The following is a 15568-nucleotide window of genomic DNA, read 5'->3' on the forward strand; positions in this document are numbered from 1 at the left end:
TCCTGTGATCTTTCCCAAAACTTTGGAGCAAATCTGGTTTGAGAAAGATCATAGAACAGGCAGGCAGACCTCAGAAGGTACACAAACACACAATAATGCTGTGGGGAAGCAGGAAATAAATCCGCTTCCCAACATCATTCAGTCTGAGGTGGATAACAGAAATGACTAGCACCAGAGAACATGAGATAAAAAGCCAAAGGGAGCTGCTTCTAACTTTGTAGTAAAAATTTAGGGTACAAATACACAGTATCTTGGTGAATGTGTGCGCCCAACTCCACGTGGGCCAAGATAACATGCAGAGAAAGAGCACTTGAAGGTGCTTTTGCCCAGTTTACAAACTAAACCTGGGGATTGCCGCACTTGTATTCCCAGCAATGTATTAAGTGTTTGAAAATGTTATAAAAAATACTGTTCGCACTTCCTATGTATTCCCACCGATGTATTAAGAGTTTGAAAACGTTATAAAAAATACTGTTCGCACTTCGTTTGGCCCCTTTAGCTTTGAAGACGTCTTCCAACCATTTATAAGCCGTGGTATCCAAAAACCCTTTTAAAGCGATGTTTTTTATAACATTTTCAAACTCTTAATACATCGCTGGGAATGCAAAGTGCGGTAACCCCCCCCCTATTTGATTGACAGAACAGACACACATATTCTTCAGTATGATAGTCAGATCATTAAAGGGTTGAACTTGTAAAGCATGGAATCACTCAGTTTGTCCTCTTTTTGTACCTGCACAATGAGATGCATCCCTCCAATGAGCAACATTGGCTAGCTTGTACTGCCTGCTTTTTTGTGACTGCGCAGTCAGCAGCATTAATTTGAAAAGTGTTTGGAAGAACCGATCACCAGATAAGCTGATTTCATGGGCTCCTATCAGAGGCACACAGAGACACCTAAGTAGTTAGTCTCATCTCAAAAATGTTACTGTGTACTTTATAAACATTGAATGAGGAAGAGGCAGCAGATGGATGGGAGGACAATGTCTGTGACAAAACTATGTGATCATGCAAAGCAGAGGCATCCAGACAATCAAGATGTATCTGAACTGTTTGCCAAATGATCAGCTCCCTGCTCACACCTAACTAGCAGGATGTGACTTGAAGCTGCAGATACTCAAGCCTAATATTAACTTCATTTCTCTATATGCTGTAAAAAATACTTGGCTTGAAATCAGTTGTTTTAAAAATTAGATCGCACATCTTTCTGCCACACAGAGAAGTTTGAAATTGGGGAAACCAATAATATGACACTATGACATTGCTCCTAACAAATATGTGGGGAAGAACTACTTATTACATGTGATGATGTGTTTATTTCTCACCACATGCTTTCTTTTACCATGAAAATTAGTTGCCTTCAGGTTAAGGTTCCCAATATTGCCCTTAGGGATAAGAGTACCTTCTAAGGAGAGGGATAACTGCCCCCCCAACCTGAAGCCCACGCAGCTGCTTTTCATGTTAGACGGAAAGCTCCCCTTGGCAAAATACTATGGAACTACATACACATTGTTCCTCCCTCACACATACAGGATAGACATCTCCCCCTCCTTTGGTTTATACTCTTCAGGGTTTATACATTGCTAGAAAATAATTTCTCTGTGCTACAATTCCCTAGGGCAGAACTTGGCAGGCACGAATGTATTTCTTCCTACCTCTTCTTTGTAGAACCATGTAGTAAAAGTGGAAGAGCGCATCTGAATTTGCAGGACCTTAAAATCATTTCCATCTCCTTGCTCTGGCTACAGAGTAAACACAGCGAGCACACACTGGAACACATGCAAACAAGTGTGCTTGTATACCTCTCTTTACAGTTTCTACATTCAGCCACCCGGTCTACAGAGCATTATGAGTATATTGGTTCTTGGAGGTTATCCGGGCTGTGTAACCGTGGTCTTGGTATTTTCTTTCCTGATGTTTCGCCAGCAGCTGTGGCAGGCATCTTCAGAGGAGTAACACTGAAGGACAGTGTCTCTCAGTGTCAAGTGTGTAGGAAGAGTAATATATAGTCAGAAGGGGGTTGGGTTTGAGCTGAGTCATTGTCCTGCAAAGTATTAAAGGTAATGTGCAAATCATTGTCCTGTAATTTGCACATTACCTTTAATACTTTGCAGGACAATGACTCAGCTCAAACCCAACCCCCTTCTGACTATATATTACTCTTCCTACACACTTGACACTGAGAGACACTGTCCTTCAGTGTTACTCCTCTGAAGATGCCTGCCACAGCTGCTGGCGAAACATCAGGAAAGAAAATACCAAGACCACGGTTACACAGCCCGGATAACCTCCAAGAACCAATGAAGTCTGACCGTGAAAGCCTTCAACAATATTATGAGTATAGTTTGTGAGAAGCCAGCTGAACTGAAGTGGCATATCACTGCTCCATTTTAAACATGCCCATCATTTGGGATACACCAGTTGGAAAAGTAGACCTGCAGTTTCCTATCAAACGAGATGTGTCAACATAATCACAGTCAAAGGGGTGAGAAAGAATAGATACTCCTTCATCGCTACCCAGATGACAAGTATTTCAGTTAAAAATGCTGGAGGAGATTTTATATATGAATTGTCTTTCAGCTACATGTGCTAAAACATCCTACATGACAAACGGTAGTTTTAGATGTAGTGTGAAAAAAATGCATAGTCGTTGTGGTGGAATTATCATTGAGTGGTGTAGCTGGAAGACATCAGAACTAAAACTATTAAGCCCAATAGGGCTGTTGAAAAAAAAAATTCGGTAACATTCAGATTCGGCAAAATTTGGCCTGTTTTTATTCCGGAAATGCCGAAGTCTGAACTCCCCCGCTTCGGGTCCATGCAATTCGGCATGAGGTCTGGAGTTCGGGGAAAAATTCGGCCGAATAAAGCCATTAAAATCACGACCACACCTTTCCGCGGCTCGGGGGGGCATTTTTGGGGGTAGAGGTCCCAAACTTTCAGCGTAGCTTCAAAGGACCTTTTTGCAATAACCCCCAAGTTTTGTAAAGATTGGATCAGCGGGGGCTGAGATATGGGCCCCGAAAGGGGTCCCCCTCCTTAATGTGCATTTGCAATTAGCAGGCCCACTCGAAGCTCCCAGCCCCGACAAACAGCTGAACTGCAGGGAGCAAGGGCGGGGCAGGTGCAAAGAAGTTTGCAAACCATGCAAAGAAACACAACCATGCAAACCATCACGTTTGCAACCATGCAAAGCAACACCTAACGCCTGGGAGTTTGCAAACCATGGAAAGGGACAGAAGAAGTTTGCAAACCATGCAAAGCAACACAACCATGCAAGCCAACATGTTTGCAACCATGCAAAGCAACACCTGACGCCTGGGAGTTTTCAAACCATGGAAAGGGACAGAGGCATGCTAGCTATGCATAAGGAGCAGGAGGGTAGTGGAATTTCCCTTTTTGCATCGGACTCGGGACCAGGCAAATGCATTCTTTAAGTCACAATTTGAAAACAATTTTTGAGCAAGCATCAAAATAGACCTAACCGATCTTATGAATGAGAGAAAACCTGAGGACACACAACTGAAGCCTCCCCCCCTCAAACCAGGGAGAGAGAGACTCGAGGGGGCACACACACCCCAGACAGAACGGGCAAAAGCCCCCTTTGGCTTCCCCCCCACCCACAGAAACTGCTCCCTCCCCACACACACACAGACTCTGCTTCCCCCCCCACACACACACACACAGGAAAAAAATTATAGATTAAAGCCCCAAAAGGGGTCTTACTGTGGATGTCTTCTGTTCCATCAGGAGGGACTTGGAGGACTGGGTAATCCAATACGGTTCCATTTAAGCATGGGAGGTTTTGCCTTGGATTTGCCGCTGTCGAGATGCACATAGGATGCACATAGTTGGGCTCATGCACTCAATCGCGACTGATTGGCCAAAAGAAGACCCAGCTTGGCCACCGATTGGCCGGGGGAGAATGCTGCTTACTAACTGACAGTTATGCTGCTGCGCCGAACCCCGAATTTGCTGAATTTATTCACCGAACACCCAGAACTCGCTGAATTCGGCTTCCCATTTTCCCGCCTTTTTTGAGTTTGGTTCCATCCGAACTAAAAACCGCCGAATCAGGGGAAATTCGGCTGTTTTTCGGTTCGGGACGAACCGAATCAATAGCCCTAAAGCCCAACACTCTTCCCTTTCCATCATAGGATCTCCTCCTTCACAAAATTACCAAATTTAATGACTACTGTGCTTCAGCTGGAGTTTCTTTTATTGTTTCTTGGTGCTTGGGACATCACTGCAGTTGTCTGCTTTCCAACCTAAAGAATTAAATTCAGTAGTACAACTGATACATTCCCTTGCATCGAAATGTTGAATTGGTATGCAATATAAATGACATAACTAGGCGTGCCTATTCCAGCTTGGGAAATCTGAGGAGGGTTGGGGAAGGTGGGATTTTAGGAAGGGAGGGATAAAAAAGCCGTAGAGTCCGCCCTCCAAAGGAGCCACTTTCTCCAGAGGAACTGAGCTCTGTCCGGAGATCAGTTGTAAGTCTAGGAGCTCTCCAGGCTCCACCCGGAGGCCGGCAACCCTCGTCATAAAAAAAATGGGATATGGTAAAAGAGATGCAAAAGAAGCGAACAAAATGGGACAATGCGGAAGAGCATAGATGGGATGAAAATGCTCACAACAAACTGTGTGTGAAAACTAAAACCAACAAAAAATGACATAGTTGGGCTTTCCTATACAAAACTCCTAACCTGGAGATCATAGCATGTAATGTGAAATGTCCAGGAACCACAGGTTTATCATTCAAAGAATGAGGCCAACCATGGAAAGGTAACATCCCCCCTCAATCCCCACCATATTAAATGCTTTCCAGACAGTCACCTAGGAATGAAACTTTTCAGCATTCTAACTGTGTTAATATCATTTTATTTTCTCCCTGATTTCAATACATTATGCTTTGCTTTGAGTAGCAATGAAGATTCTATCTGCAGTTTGCCTATAACTAGGCAGACAACCTGAATGTATTGTCTACATTCAGAGAAAAGGAAGCAAAATACATGCATTGTGTGTGCCACATCTTTACATCCTTTCTGGAAAATTTTATTCAGTCACAATTTTTAAACATACCATTGCATTTTAAAATTAGATTTGGAGGCAAACTGGTGAGGATTTGTCTTTTCTTCTTGGTTGTTTTACACTATGTATAGAAAACACCGTTCATGGGCCAGTGCTGCTGTTTGCCCTTAGAGACTTCTTATAAATAAGTGGTTCTTGGGTAAAAAAGAAAGAAAAACCAATTATGACTCTCGGTGAGTCTTGAGCATAGAAACAAATGTTTGGGGGGGGGTTATGTTTCATTCTCTTATTGTAAGTTAAGTATTAAGGGAACATGAAATCCAAAAAGGAAAGGATTTTTTTGTCAGTGTCGTAGAAAACTTTTAAAAATGCAGCCTGTTGTATAATTGTAGAAGAAGATGGATTTTGCGTGAGCCACCATAGCAATGACATTGCAACAGAATTCTTATTTAGGCTTCTGGAAAGAATGGTTGTTGTTGTTTTCAGTTTTCTAAGAAGTTGCATACATATTACATTTGGGGATTTTTGTATTAGGGTTTTTTGGGTTTTTTTGCATGCTTGCACATTTTGACTAGACCATAATGAACCGATGAATTTAAATGCCACAATATACTTGCTTATAAGGAATGTAATCCGAAATGCTTCTCAGTAGCATGTGTATGAGAGAGGTTTTTTTTTTTTAATGTTGTCTTGCTAAACCATTTGGAGATACTTTATTTGCTAGCTGATATGTATAATTTTGCATGTTTAATTTTTTTTTCCTTGAAGGTGTATGAGTCAATCCCATGTTACAGCGAATGCAATCAGTATTCCTGGGAAACAGAACCCTGGTCTCCATGTGAAATTAACAGCGAGCAAAACTCCCTCCATTGTGGAGAAGGAATACAGACTAGGAAAATCAGGTGCGTAGAAATAAAAGTAGAAGGGTTTGAAATAGGGATTTTAAGGAACTAGGACAGCGTATCCCCCACACAAACTTTGTGTCATTGCTGTACCGCTAATCTTGTAATACTACAGGAGTTTCTGTCTAGACATTAGGAAGAATTTTCTAACAGTTAGAGAGGTTCCTCGGTGGAACAGGCTTCCTCAGGAGGTGGTAAGTGCTCCTTCCCTGGAGGCTTTTAAGCAGAGGCTAGATGCCCATCTGTCAGCAATGCTGATTATATGACCTTAGGCAGTTCATGAAAGGGAGGGACCTTGGCCATCTTCTGGGCATGGAGTAGGGGTCACTGGTGGTGTGTGGAGGAGGTAGTTGTGAATTTCCTGCATTGTGTAGGGGGTTGGACTGGATGACCCTGGTGGTCCCTTCCAACTCTATGATTCTACAAGGAGTATATGGAGGTCTGACCTGGATGGCCCAGGCTAACCCAAACTCATCAGGCCTTGGAAGCTAAGCAGGGTCAGCCCTGGTTAGTGCTTAGATGGGAGACCACCAAAGAAGTCCTGGGTTGCTATGCAGAGGCAGGCATTGACAAAATCACCTCTGTCCGCCTTGAAAACCATATGGGGTCACCATAAGTTGGCTGTGACTTGATGGCCCTTTCCACCAGGTGGCCTGTGTCTTGTTTTGTTCCCAAGACCTTCTCTAGGTTTCAGATTTTTTAAAAACCACACACACACATAACGTTTATGAGATTTCTGGAATTGGTCCATCCAGTTCATGCGGTAGGAGACAGTTATAAAAAATAATGCTAGTCTGTAGAGGAAAAAAAATCTTCTTTAGATCTAAATGCTTCTGTTAATAGAAAAAGTACACTGAAGTGATTTTTATCATTTCCCCTTCTCTCTTCAACTATTTGCACCACATGGAAAAGCTGCAGCTGGGGCTAAGGGGCCTCCCCAGACAGGGTGGCATGTGGTCGGTAGCTGCAGCAAGCAGGGAGAACAGGCAGAATTCTGCTTCCCTTTCACTCTTCTAGGAGTAAACACCTCTGATTGGAGTTCCACCCAAGTAAAAGTAAGGAAAGGCAATGTCTGCCAGGACCACCTTCCTGATGCAGCCCTGCCATGCCACGTGACATACCATCTAAAGGGTTCCCAGACTGTTAGCAATGGTTAATTAGGGTCACAGGGAGCTACAGAGGAAAAGGAAGGGGATTAAAGTTCACTTCTGCAAGCTTGCTTCATTCATGGAAGCCCTGGATCCAGCCCCGTATTTCTAATGGTAGTAATCATACCCCTTCCTTGCAATAGTGTTGGCTTTAGTGCCTTCGTTCATTGCATGTTTCTGTTCTGCGCTGGGGATCATTCAGTTAACAGGAATCTTGCATCACACAAGATGAGCCAAATATTCAGAGACCGTCAACGGTAAAGCAGTTTTTGACTTGGATACTTGCTTCTGTTTGTACCCATCTTGGTCCTTTGCAAAGGCGGTCTTCCACTGTGCAGCACTTTCCTCTGGTGATAGAGGCATTTTGGCTCATTGGAAGAATCTGGCGTGGCACAAACATAAGGTGTTAGCAGTCTATGCACATGTTTTGTAGTGGAAGACTACCCTACAACGGAAGAGGGGACAAGGCAAGCTGAAGTAAGACTTAGGATCCATGTCTTTGACAATGACATCCAATTCAAAATGGCACATATCATGGCTACAGAATTACAAATAACTCATGCTGGTAACAAGAAATAGCCACAGGTTGTACTCAGTTTGTCGTTCATGCTTTGTTCAGCATGGAGCATTTAACCGATTCCACATTTCTTGTCCTGTAGATGTGTAAACACCACCGAAGATGGCGGAGGAGAGACTGTAGCCAACACGCTTTGTAACCAGTCTGAAATTCCTCTTGACACTCAAAAGTGCACCCTCTACTGCCCCAGTGAATGTGTCGTTTCAGAATGGGGCCACTGGAGCCAGTGCCCACAGGTAAGCTAGTTTTGTGATGTTTCATAACCCTTGCTTTTTAAAAATATTTTATCAGCATAGAATCGAACAGAATCCTCACAATCCGTATCCAGATCAAAACCAAAGACCCAGATGACATTAAGCTCTGAACCACCCTAAATAATTTTGCTGGGCAAGATTCTGCTTATGGATGTTGATGCATGTGTATCTCAATTTCCTGTTCTTCAAAGGCGAATGGAGTTTGGGTAAATCTGTGTTACTTTTTCATGTTTTCCCCCAAAAAATGTGACAAATTATCTAGAGATCTCAAATATCCAAGACAAAGTTAAATATTTTGAATCCCCATAGATTTCACTGTTTGAAATGAGTAGTACTCTTAAGTGCAATCCTAAGCAGAGCTGTACTGTACTGACTTCAGTGGGCTTAGACGCATGGTTCTCAGGCTCACCTGGAGGACCGTTTGTGGTTATGGGGGCCTGGAGCACAGCAAAGGGGGGGGGTCTTCCCCCCCACCCCAGCCAACATGGCAGTTTGCTGGAGCCTCTGCCCCAGCACCGGCTCCTGTGATATTGCCTTCCAGCTGGCCAATCACAGTTCCCACTGGTTGGTTGGGGGGGGGTGAGCAAAGCTCTCTGGGCAGCCCTGGGACGTCTTCACTCTGGTCCACTCAGCCCCTTTATAGCTGCACTCAGTTACAGAGCTTGGGTCAGTTGGTCCTGGCTTCCCCACTGGCTTGGCCATTGGACTGGATCCATTTGGGGGGAGACCGTGCCTGCACACCCATCTCCCCCACTTTTGGGGGATCCCCTTAACGGATCTTGGGTTGGAGCCATTCCAGGACATGTCCAGCTTGGGGGGCTGTCGTCCATTTCACTCCCAGGTGGTAGGAGAACCACACAGTGGCCACTGGCTTGTGCCCATGTGGAATCTCAATACCTGACATCTCAAAAGTTCCCCAGCAAGGAGGCTGGGTGAGTTGCCATCATCAGACTGGCATGTCACCCAGTGCCTGGATCCATGCCATATGCTGTGGCTATGTTTAACTCCATCACTGCTGTTGTGTCATGTGTTCTTCCTTCACCAATCCCCTTTTTACCCTTGGGCCACAAGGCTGTAACTCTGTCTCCTAATTCTGTTTAGGATTCCTCTGTGAAGTGCCTAATTTTGATTGGATTGTGCACGTGTGTACAAAGGATTACTCTCAAATTCAGTATACTTTTGAATACATATTACTACCTGGGGATTTGGTCATGGGTGTTTCATCTTTGTGCACCAGCAGCCATTCCCACTGAAGTGTGCTGTCTTCTATATTATTATTTCTTATACCATTTGTGATCCAGTTGAATACTCAGTTTTCTTCTTTGTACTGAAGGACCTTTCCAGGAATTCTTGCCTTAAGAATGAATGTATTCCTTGTCTATTTCAATAAGCATTGGCAAATTAAATTGAACCTCGTTTTTCTTTAGAGATTTCATATTAATTCCAGTTTCAACAGTGTGTTCACACATCATCACTTGATTGTTCCATATGCAAAGGCAACTGAAAGGCTATCATCTCCTGTTACTTCAGCACTGAATATTTAACATGGCAATACCTGTAATGTGTTGACTCTGTGTTCATCTGACTTGGAAATGTAATTAATTGACTTCAGTTGAATTCATCAAAGCATTCTTAAACTGAGTTAATATGCAAGTTGTGTAACAAGTCCCTGGAATAATTATCTGAGATTTATTGTATCAGCTGTAGGCTTTCTTGCTTACAACAGTTGATAACCCCAGTACTAGATCTGAGTGGCCTCCTTGTTAGCATCAGACGTTAGCATTTACCGTAGTAAATTCGAGAGGGTTTGAAAACAGTTTGCTTAATTATGTAAATTTATAGAGTGATGAACAGAATGAAAGAAGAAATGCTACTGCTGCTTGTGGATCAACAGCACCTTTATAGGCGTATATGAATATCAATTATGTTTATGTTCTCATAAAAAAGTAGCGGACTATTGAAGTTTTGATGAATGACAGAAGCAAGAGACTAGATTAGCTACAAGAAGATTTTTGCTGCATTGCTTGGAATTTTTAAACCTTAGATCAACATTTGGAATTTGTCCAAATCAGCTCAGTGGTTGAGTACAGACTGTGGATGCTGAAGGTTCCAGGTTCAATCCCTGGCATCTCTGTTCAAAGAATCGGAGACAGCAGATGCTGGGAATGACTTTTCTCTGCCTGAGACCATGGAGAGCCACTGCCAGTCAAAGCAGACAATACTGAGCTAGATAGACCAATGGTCTGACTCAATATAAAGCAGCATCACATGTTTATCTATATTTTTATGCGAGAAGGTTGTGGGTTAGCTGCAGAATACCTGCCTTGCACAGAGAAAATCCCAGGTTGAGGCCCTGACATCACCTAGTAAAGCATCTCAAACACTGGGAAAGAACACTCTCTGGCTAACCCCCCCAGGATTCTGCTGCTAGTGGCGGTAGACAGCATAGAGCTTCGTGGTCTAATTTGATCCAGGGCAGTTTTGTAAATTTTCCTGACAACAAAATAAAAATTAGTAATCTCATTTATTTTCTTAGACACATATTATATGGGTCAGTTTAAATTGCAGTGGGAGAAAGCAATAATATGACAGGAGAACTGAAGTATGATCCCTTTCAGGAAAATGTTTTCCAGTAATCGTAGGTCCTTCTGTACTTTCATTTATGGCTTTCAAAGTTTATAGTCTCTGGGTCTCCAGTAGGATAAAAAAATATAGTTCTGTATATTGTTCTCTCCCTTTCCCTAACACTGAAGAAAGGATATTGGCACGAGAACGGTACCAGAATCAGAACCTAGCTTTGACTTGAAGGTACATTGCTCTTATGTGCACCCAGGACCCTTAGACCAGATCTTATTAGTCATCCTTCGGAGATGATCATGAGGTGAGCACGTTAGTAGTTATTTAATTAGAAAATGTGTATCCCGCCTCTGCAGAGCCCTGCCACCCTCACAAAGTTAAAAAAACCCAGTAAAAACAACAGACGTACAAATTATCAATGTTAAAACAAGCTGTAGAATCACAAGGCATGAAATGGCCCTCAGGCTAGAATGAGACCAGAAAAAAGACCTTTAGAAGACTGAACCCTTCAGTTAAAAGTCCAGGTAAAGAGTAATGCTTGGCATATAGAGGACAATAAAGTAGGTGCCAGGTAATCCTCAACGGAGAGGGCATTCTAAAGGTGAGTTGCCACCACTGAAATTACTTTGTCTCTGGTCACCACAAGTCTCACCTGTGCAGGTGGGGGCACATAGAACTGGGTGTGAGACGGTTTTATCTGATGGACTGGATAGTGCAGAAGTAGACAGGCCTTCAGGTATCCTGGCTCCAAACTGTTTAGGGCCTTACAGGTAAGAACCAAACAGGCAGCTAGTGCAGATCTTTCGGCACAGGAGTTATTAACAATCTGACCCCTGACGATAGTCTGAATGCTGCATTTGGGACCAACTGAAGATTCTGGATAGGTTTTTAAGACACCCCTGCGTAAAGTGTATTATGTGGATCGCCATGGTCAGATCGCGCTTTCAGAGGAACATCTATGGCTGGTGAATCAGCCAAAGATGATAAAAGGTGCTCTGTGCATGTACGAGACCTGAGCCTCCAACATGAAGCCAGAATTCAGTAGCACCCCAAAGCTGCGAACCTGATCCTTCAGATGTAGCGTAACTCCTGCCAAGACAGGCTGATTCGTCAGTTCTCAAGCCAGCATTGTTTTAAGGGCTTATAAGTATTGCTTGCTAAGTATTCAGTGACAACAGAAAGACATGCCTGGACTATAAGGCACAAGCCTTACAGTTATATCCTATTGTCTGAGTGAATAGATGCCCTAAATTGCAGTGTTTTTGCTAAATTGCTTCCAATAACAGAAGGGGGTGGCATAGTAATCGGGCACCATGGGTAGAGAGGAGAAATTGGGTGATTGGGTGGGCTAGGGAGGGGGAAAACCTACCATGTGGCAAGTTAGAGAGGGAAGAAAAAATCCAGTAATTACTAGGGTTGCAGAATGACAATCAGACCAATTTCATGAGTAAGCCAAAGGGGGGGGGAGAGAAAGGGCCAGAGGGGAGGGAAAGGATTTCCTTTCCCCTCACCTGTGAGACTTCTTGGGTCCCCCACATTCTACTCTTCTGAGTGATTTACCACAGAGCTACCTGGCCATCCATAGTACTTCCTTGTCCCTACATATACTAGGGTTGGCCAGTACTAAACCCAGAAAAGAAAAGGTGGAAGGTTGTATGCTGTTCACATAGGGTTGCCAGGTCCCTCTTCACCACTGGCGGGAGGTTTTAGGGGCAGAGCCTGAGGAGGGCAGGGTTTGTGGGGGGGACTTCAATGCCATAGAGTCCAATTGCCAAAGTGACTGTTTTCTCCAGGTGAACTGATCTCTATTGGCTGGAGATCAGTTGTAATAGCAGGAGATCTTCTGCTAGTACCTAGAGGTTGGCAACTGTATGTTCGCAGAGTCCTTTGGCCTTTTTCTTTCAGCCTGGGCTAAGCAGCTCTACACCTTCAATATGCTGGGGCAGGGGATTCTGCCCAGTGAAAAGCACATTCTTTGTTCAAGGAGGTGTTTAGTTTGCTTGCTTCTCTCATGCTCTTTGAGCAGTATGTATGTGCACATCAGAATTTGCCCCACTACTGAGGATTGTGGGATCTGTGTTCACTATCAGAACGAAGATGGCCATGGCCCAAATGGCACACTGCAGACATCAGCAGATGTAAGAAGGGGCGCCTCTCCCGGCTTCCTGTCACCCAGCAATATTTGGACCTGTTTTGAAGCAGGATTCTGTAACCAACCACCATGAGCCAATAAGGAACAGAAAGGCTGCTCCATCCCCCCTTCAAATGAAATGGGGAAGAGGGGGCGGGGTTTGGCCGCTGGCTCGCGGGAAGGGAGAGGTAGTCTACGGTCACGTTAAGGGCCAGACGCAGAACTGGAGGTGGCCCAAAGAAGGGGCATACATGGGCTTGCTTCAGGCTGCCCTAGGGTTGCTTCTTTACCACCGGCGGGAGATTTTTGGGGTGGAGCCTGAGAATGGCAGGGTTTGGGGAAGGACTTTAATGCCATAGACTCCAATTGCCAAAGCAGCCATTTTCTCCAGGTGAGCTGTCGACGGGAGATCAGTTGTAATAGCAGGAGATCTCTAGTCACCACCTGGAGGTTGGCAACCCTAGGATGGCACTCCCTTTTAGAGACAGCAAACGGAGGATGCAGCAAATGGGGGCAGAAATCATCAGCAGAGCTATATGCGCTAAGTACCGGGGGGGGGGGAGGAAGGCTTGGTTTAGGGTTGCCAGGTCCCTCTTCACCACCAGCAGGAGATTTTTGGGGCAGAGCCTGAGGAAGGCGGGGTTTGGGGTGGAGAGGGACTTCAATGCCATAGAGTCCAATTGCCAAAGCGGCCATTTTTCTCCAGGTGATCTGATCTCTATCGGCTGGAGATCAGTTGAATTAGGAGATCTCCTGCTACTACCTGGCAGTTGAGCAAGCCAAAATCAACACCTCTGCACTAATACCAAAGGTAAGGAAGGTAGTGCAGTGCATATACAAGTGAAAGAGGACTAACAAATAAACAATTATATACAAAAATACGGTACCGTTGTGGACTATTAGAGTATTTTTGTATATAATTGTTTATTTGTTAGTCCTCTTTCACTTGTATATGCACTGAATACCCACCTTGATGTTTCACCAATCTGTGTTATATTAATCATTGCCTAAGATTCCTGCACTACCTGGCAGTTGGCAACCCTTGCTTGGTTATTTTTTTAACTCACCAGGCTCCCCTTTTCTACAGCAGCTTCCCATGAAGGGAGAAGGGTTGGGGGTTTGGCTGTTAAAGCGATTCTGTCGAAATACGGCCCTCACCTGCAAAGAATTCAAGCAGCTAGTTTTGTGCTGAAGAAACCAGAAGTGGTCATTTAGAAGGCGGCCCTCTCTGATTTCTTAGCAGTGCGATTGATTTTAACAAAGCAAAATAAACGCAGTAGAGCATTAATTGGGAGCATCTAGCGAGACACTTCTCTTTGATTTTTATTGGCAAATCATTTACGCTATTATTTTTGCCTGCAAAGACAAACAATTAGATTAATTGCATGAAAGGTAATAAATGATTCGTAAACACTTTGCAGCGGGATTAGCTTTCAGGTAACTAAGAATAATGGCTGATCTGAGATGTGTCTGGGTGACCGTTCCCCTGGCTAGCAGCAGAAGTTTCAATAAGGTTTCCATATGAAATTATACAACAAGGTGACAGATAGCGGAATCATAGCCATTTACTTAATTCAGACTCAGCGCGACAGCAGAAAGCCCAGTCTTTCCTGGCAGAAGTCCAAGAAGAAAACACTCGGGGTCAGACGCTGTGCTCTTTCTCACATTGCCAGGCGGAGCCGAAATAACTGCACTGCAGTTCGTCTGGAGCGGTGCCAACGTTGTATCAGGCGAAGCTGAACGGAGCTTCTGAGCTGCAGTGGCTCCAGTCTCCTTTTGAATATTTAAGAGGAAAGAATGAGTCCTCAGTCCCCATTTCTGACACTTGCTCACGTTCTGCCTTCCATGGCAGCTGCAAGGCAATAGGAGCATGTGTTTTTTTTGAACTGCAGTCGGTATAGTTAATGGTCTTTTAAATGGGAAAAGATAGAGCCCTCAGTGTGATTTATGGAAGGATGCTACTGGGAAAATCCCCAATATGTATGAAAATAAGATTATTATTTTTTCTGAGAATGTCTTGTCCAGTCCATGGCACTTCCTGAGTTTCTTGATTCCTCCCTCTACAGGTATAAATTGCTTCTCATCATTAATTCAATATAATCAGAGATATTTAACTGAACTTTAAATGTGGGTTTAATTTCAGGATTTAGAAGCCTGGGACTTCCCCCACACACACCGCTTTATTTTTTTTGTCTCATTTCGCTTTCCTTGGAATCAGTAAGAGGGCTGCTTGTGGCATCAAATGGCCTAGAATTTGCCATTCTTTCGTGGTATAATTCTGCCACTCTTAATCTCTTTGAGTAACCCCATTAGCCCCAGCCTCACTGCCATCCGGGATGAAGTGTAGCAAGTTAAGACACTTACAAGTATGTGCTGACATAATTGCCCTTTATGAGTGTCTAAAGCGATTAAATTACTGAAGAGGCTGCCTGCTCATTTGGCTGCCCGTGTCGGTATACAGGAGGGCAGACAGGGACATGCTTAGCATCTCAGCTTTCCCCACCGCCAGTAGGTAAGATCTTACGTGGCCAGTCATGTTTGTGGCATCTTGTGCCTGGCAATCGCTCCCCATAGAACAAGATGAGACATTTTACTGTTTACCAGAAAAACATCAAAAAAACGTTAAAATAGCACAACGGCATTTCCTGAGGTTGATATCTCTTACCACAAGCCAGACATGTTTAGGCCTGTTTGGCCTTCATCAGTGGTCAATTAAAATCCATGTTAAACCTACACACATTTACAGAAATATGTACATATGTGTGTGTGTGTGTTAAGTGCCGTCAGGGTGCTTCCGACTCATGGCAACCCTATGAATGAAAGTCCTCCAAAATGTCCTATCTTTGACAGCCTTGCCCAGATCTTGCAAATTGAAGGCTGTGGCTTCCTTTATTGAGTCAATCTATCTCTTGTTGGGTCTTCCTCTTTTCCTGCTGTCCTCAACT

At 44.0% G+C, this 15568-nt stretch overlaps 1 protein-coding gene across 1 annotated transcript in view; it reads left to right on the top strand.

Moving 5' to 3' along the window:
* THSD7B (thrombospondin type 1 domain containing 7B) overlaps positions 1–15568 on the top strand; it is a 466994-nt gene that overhangs the window by 411846 nt on the left and 39580 nt on the right. The window contains exons 15-16 of the mRNA XM_056861246.1: positions 5803–5936; positions 7744–7897. Coding sequence (XP_056717224.1) covers positions 5803–5936; positions 7744–7897 — 288 coding nt within the window. The remainder of the gene's footprint in view (positions 1–5802; positions 5937–7743; positions 7898–15568) is intronic.

Source organism: Euleptes europaea, chromosome 15, assembly GCF_029931775.1.
Source record: "Euleptes europaea isolate rEulEur1 chromosome 15, rEulEur1.hap1, whole genome shotgun sequence".
Classification (NCBI taxonomy): domain Eukaryota; kingdom Metazoa; phylum Chordata; class Lepidosauria; order Squamata; family Sphaerodactylidae; genus Euleptes; species Euleptes europaea.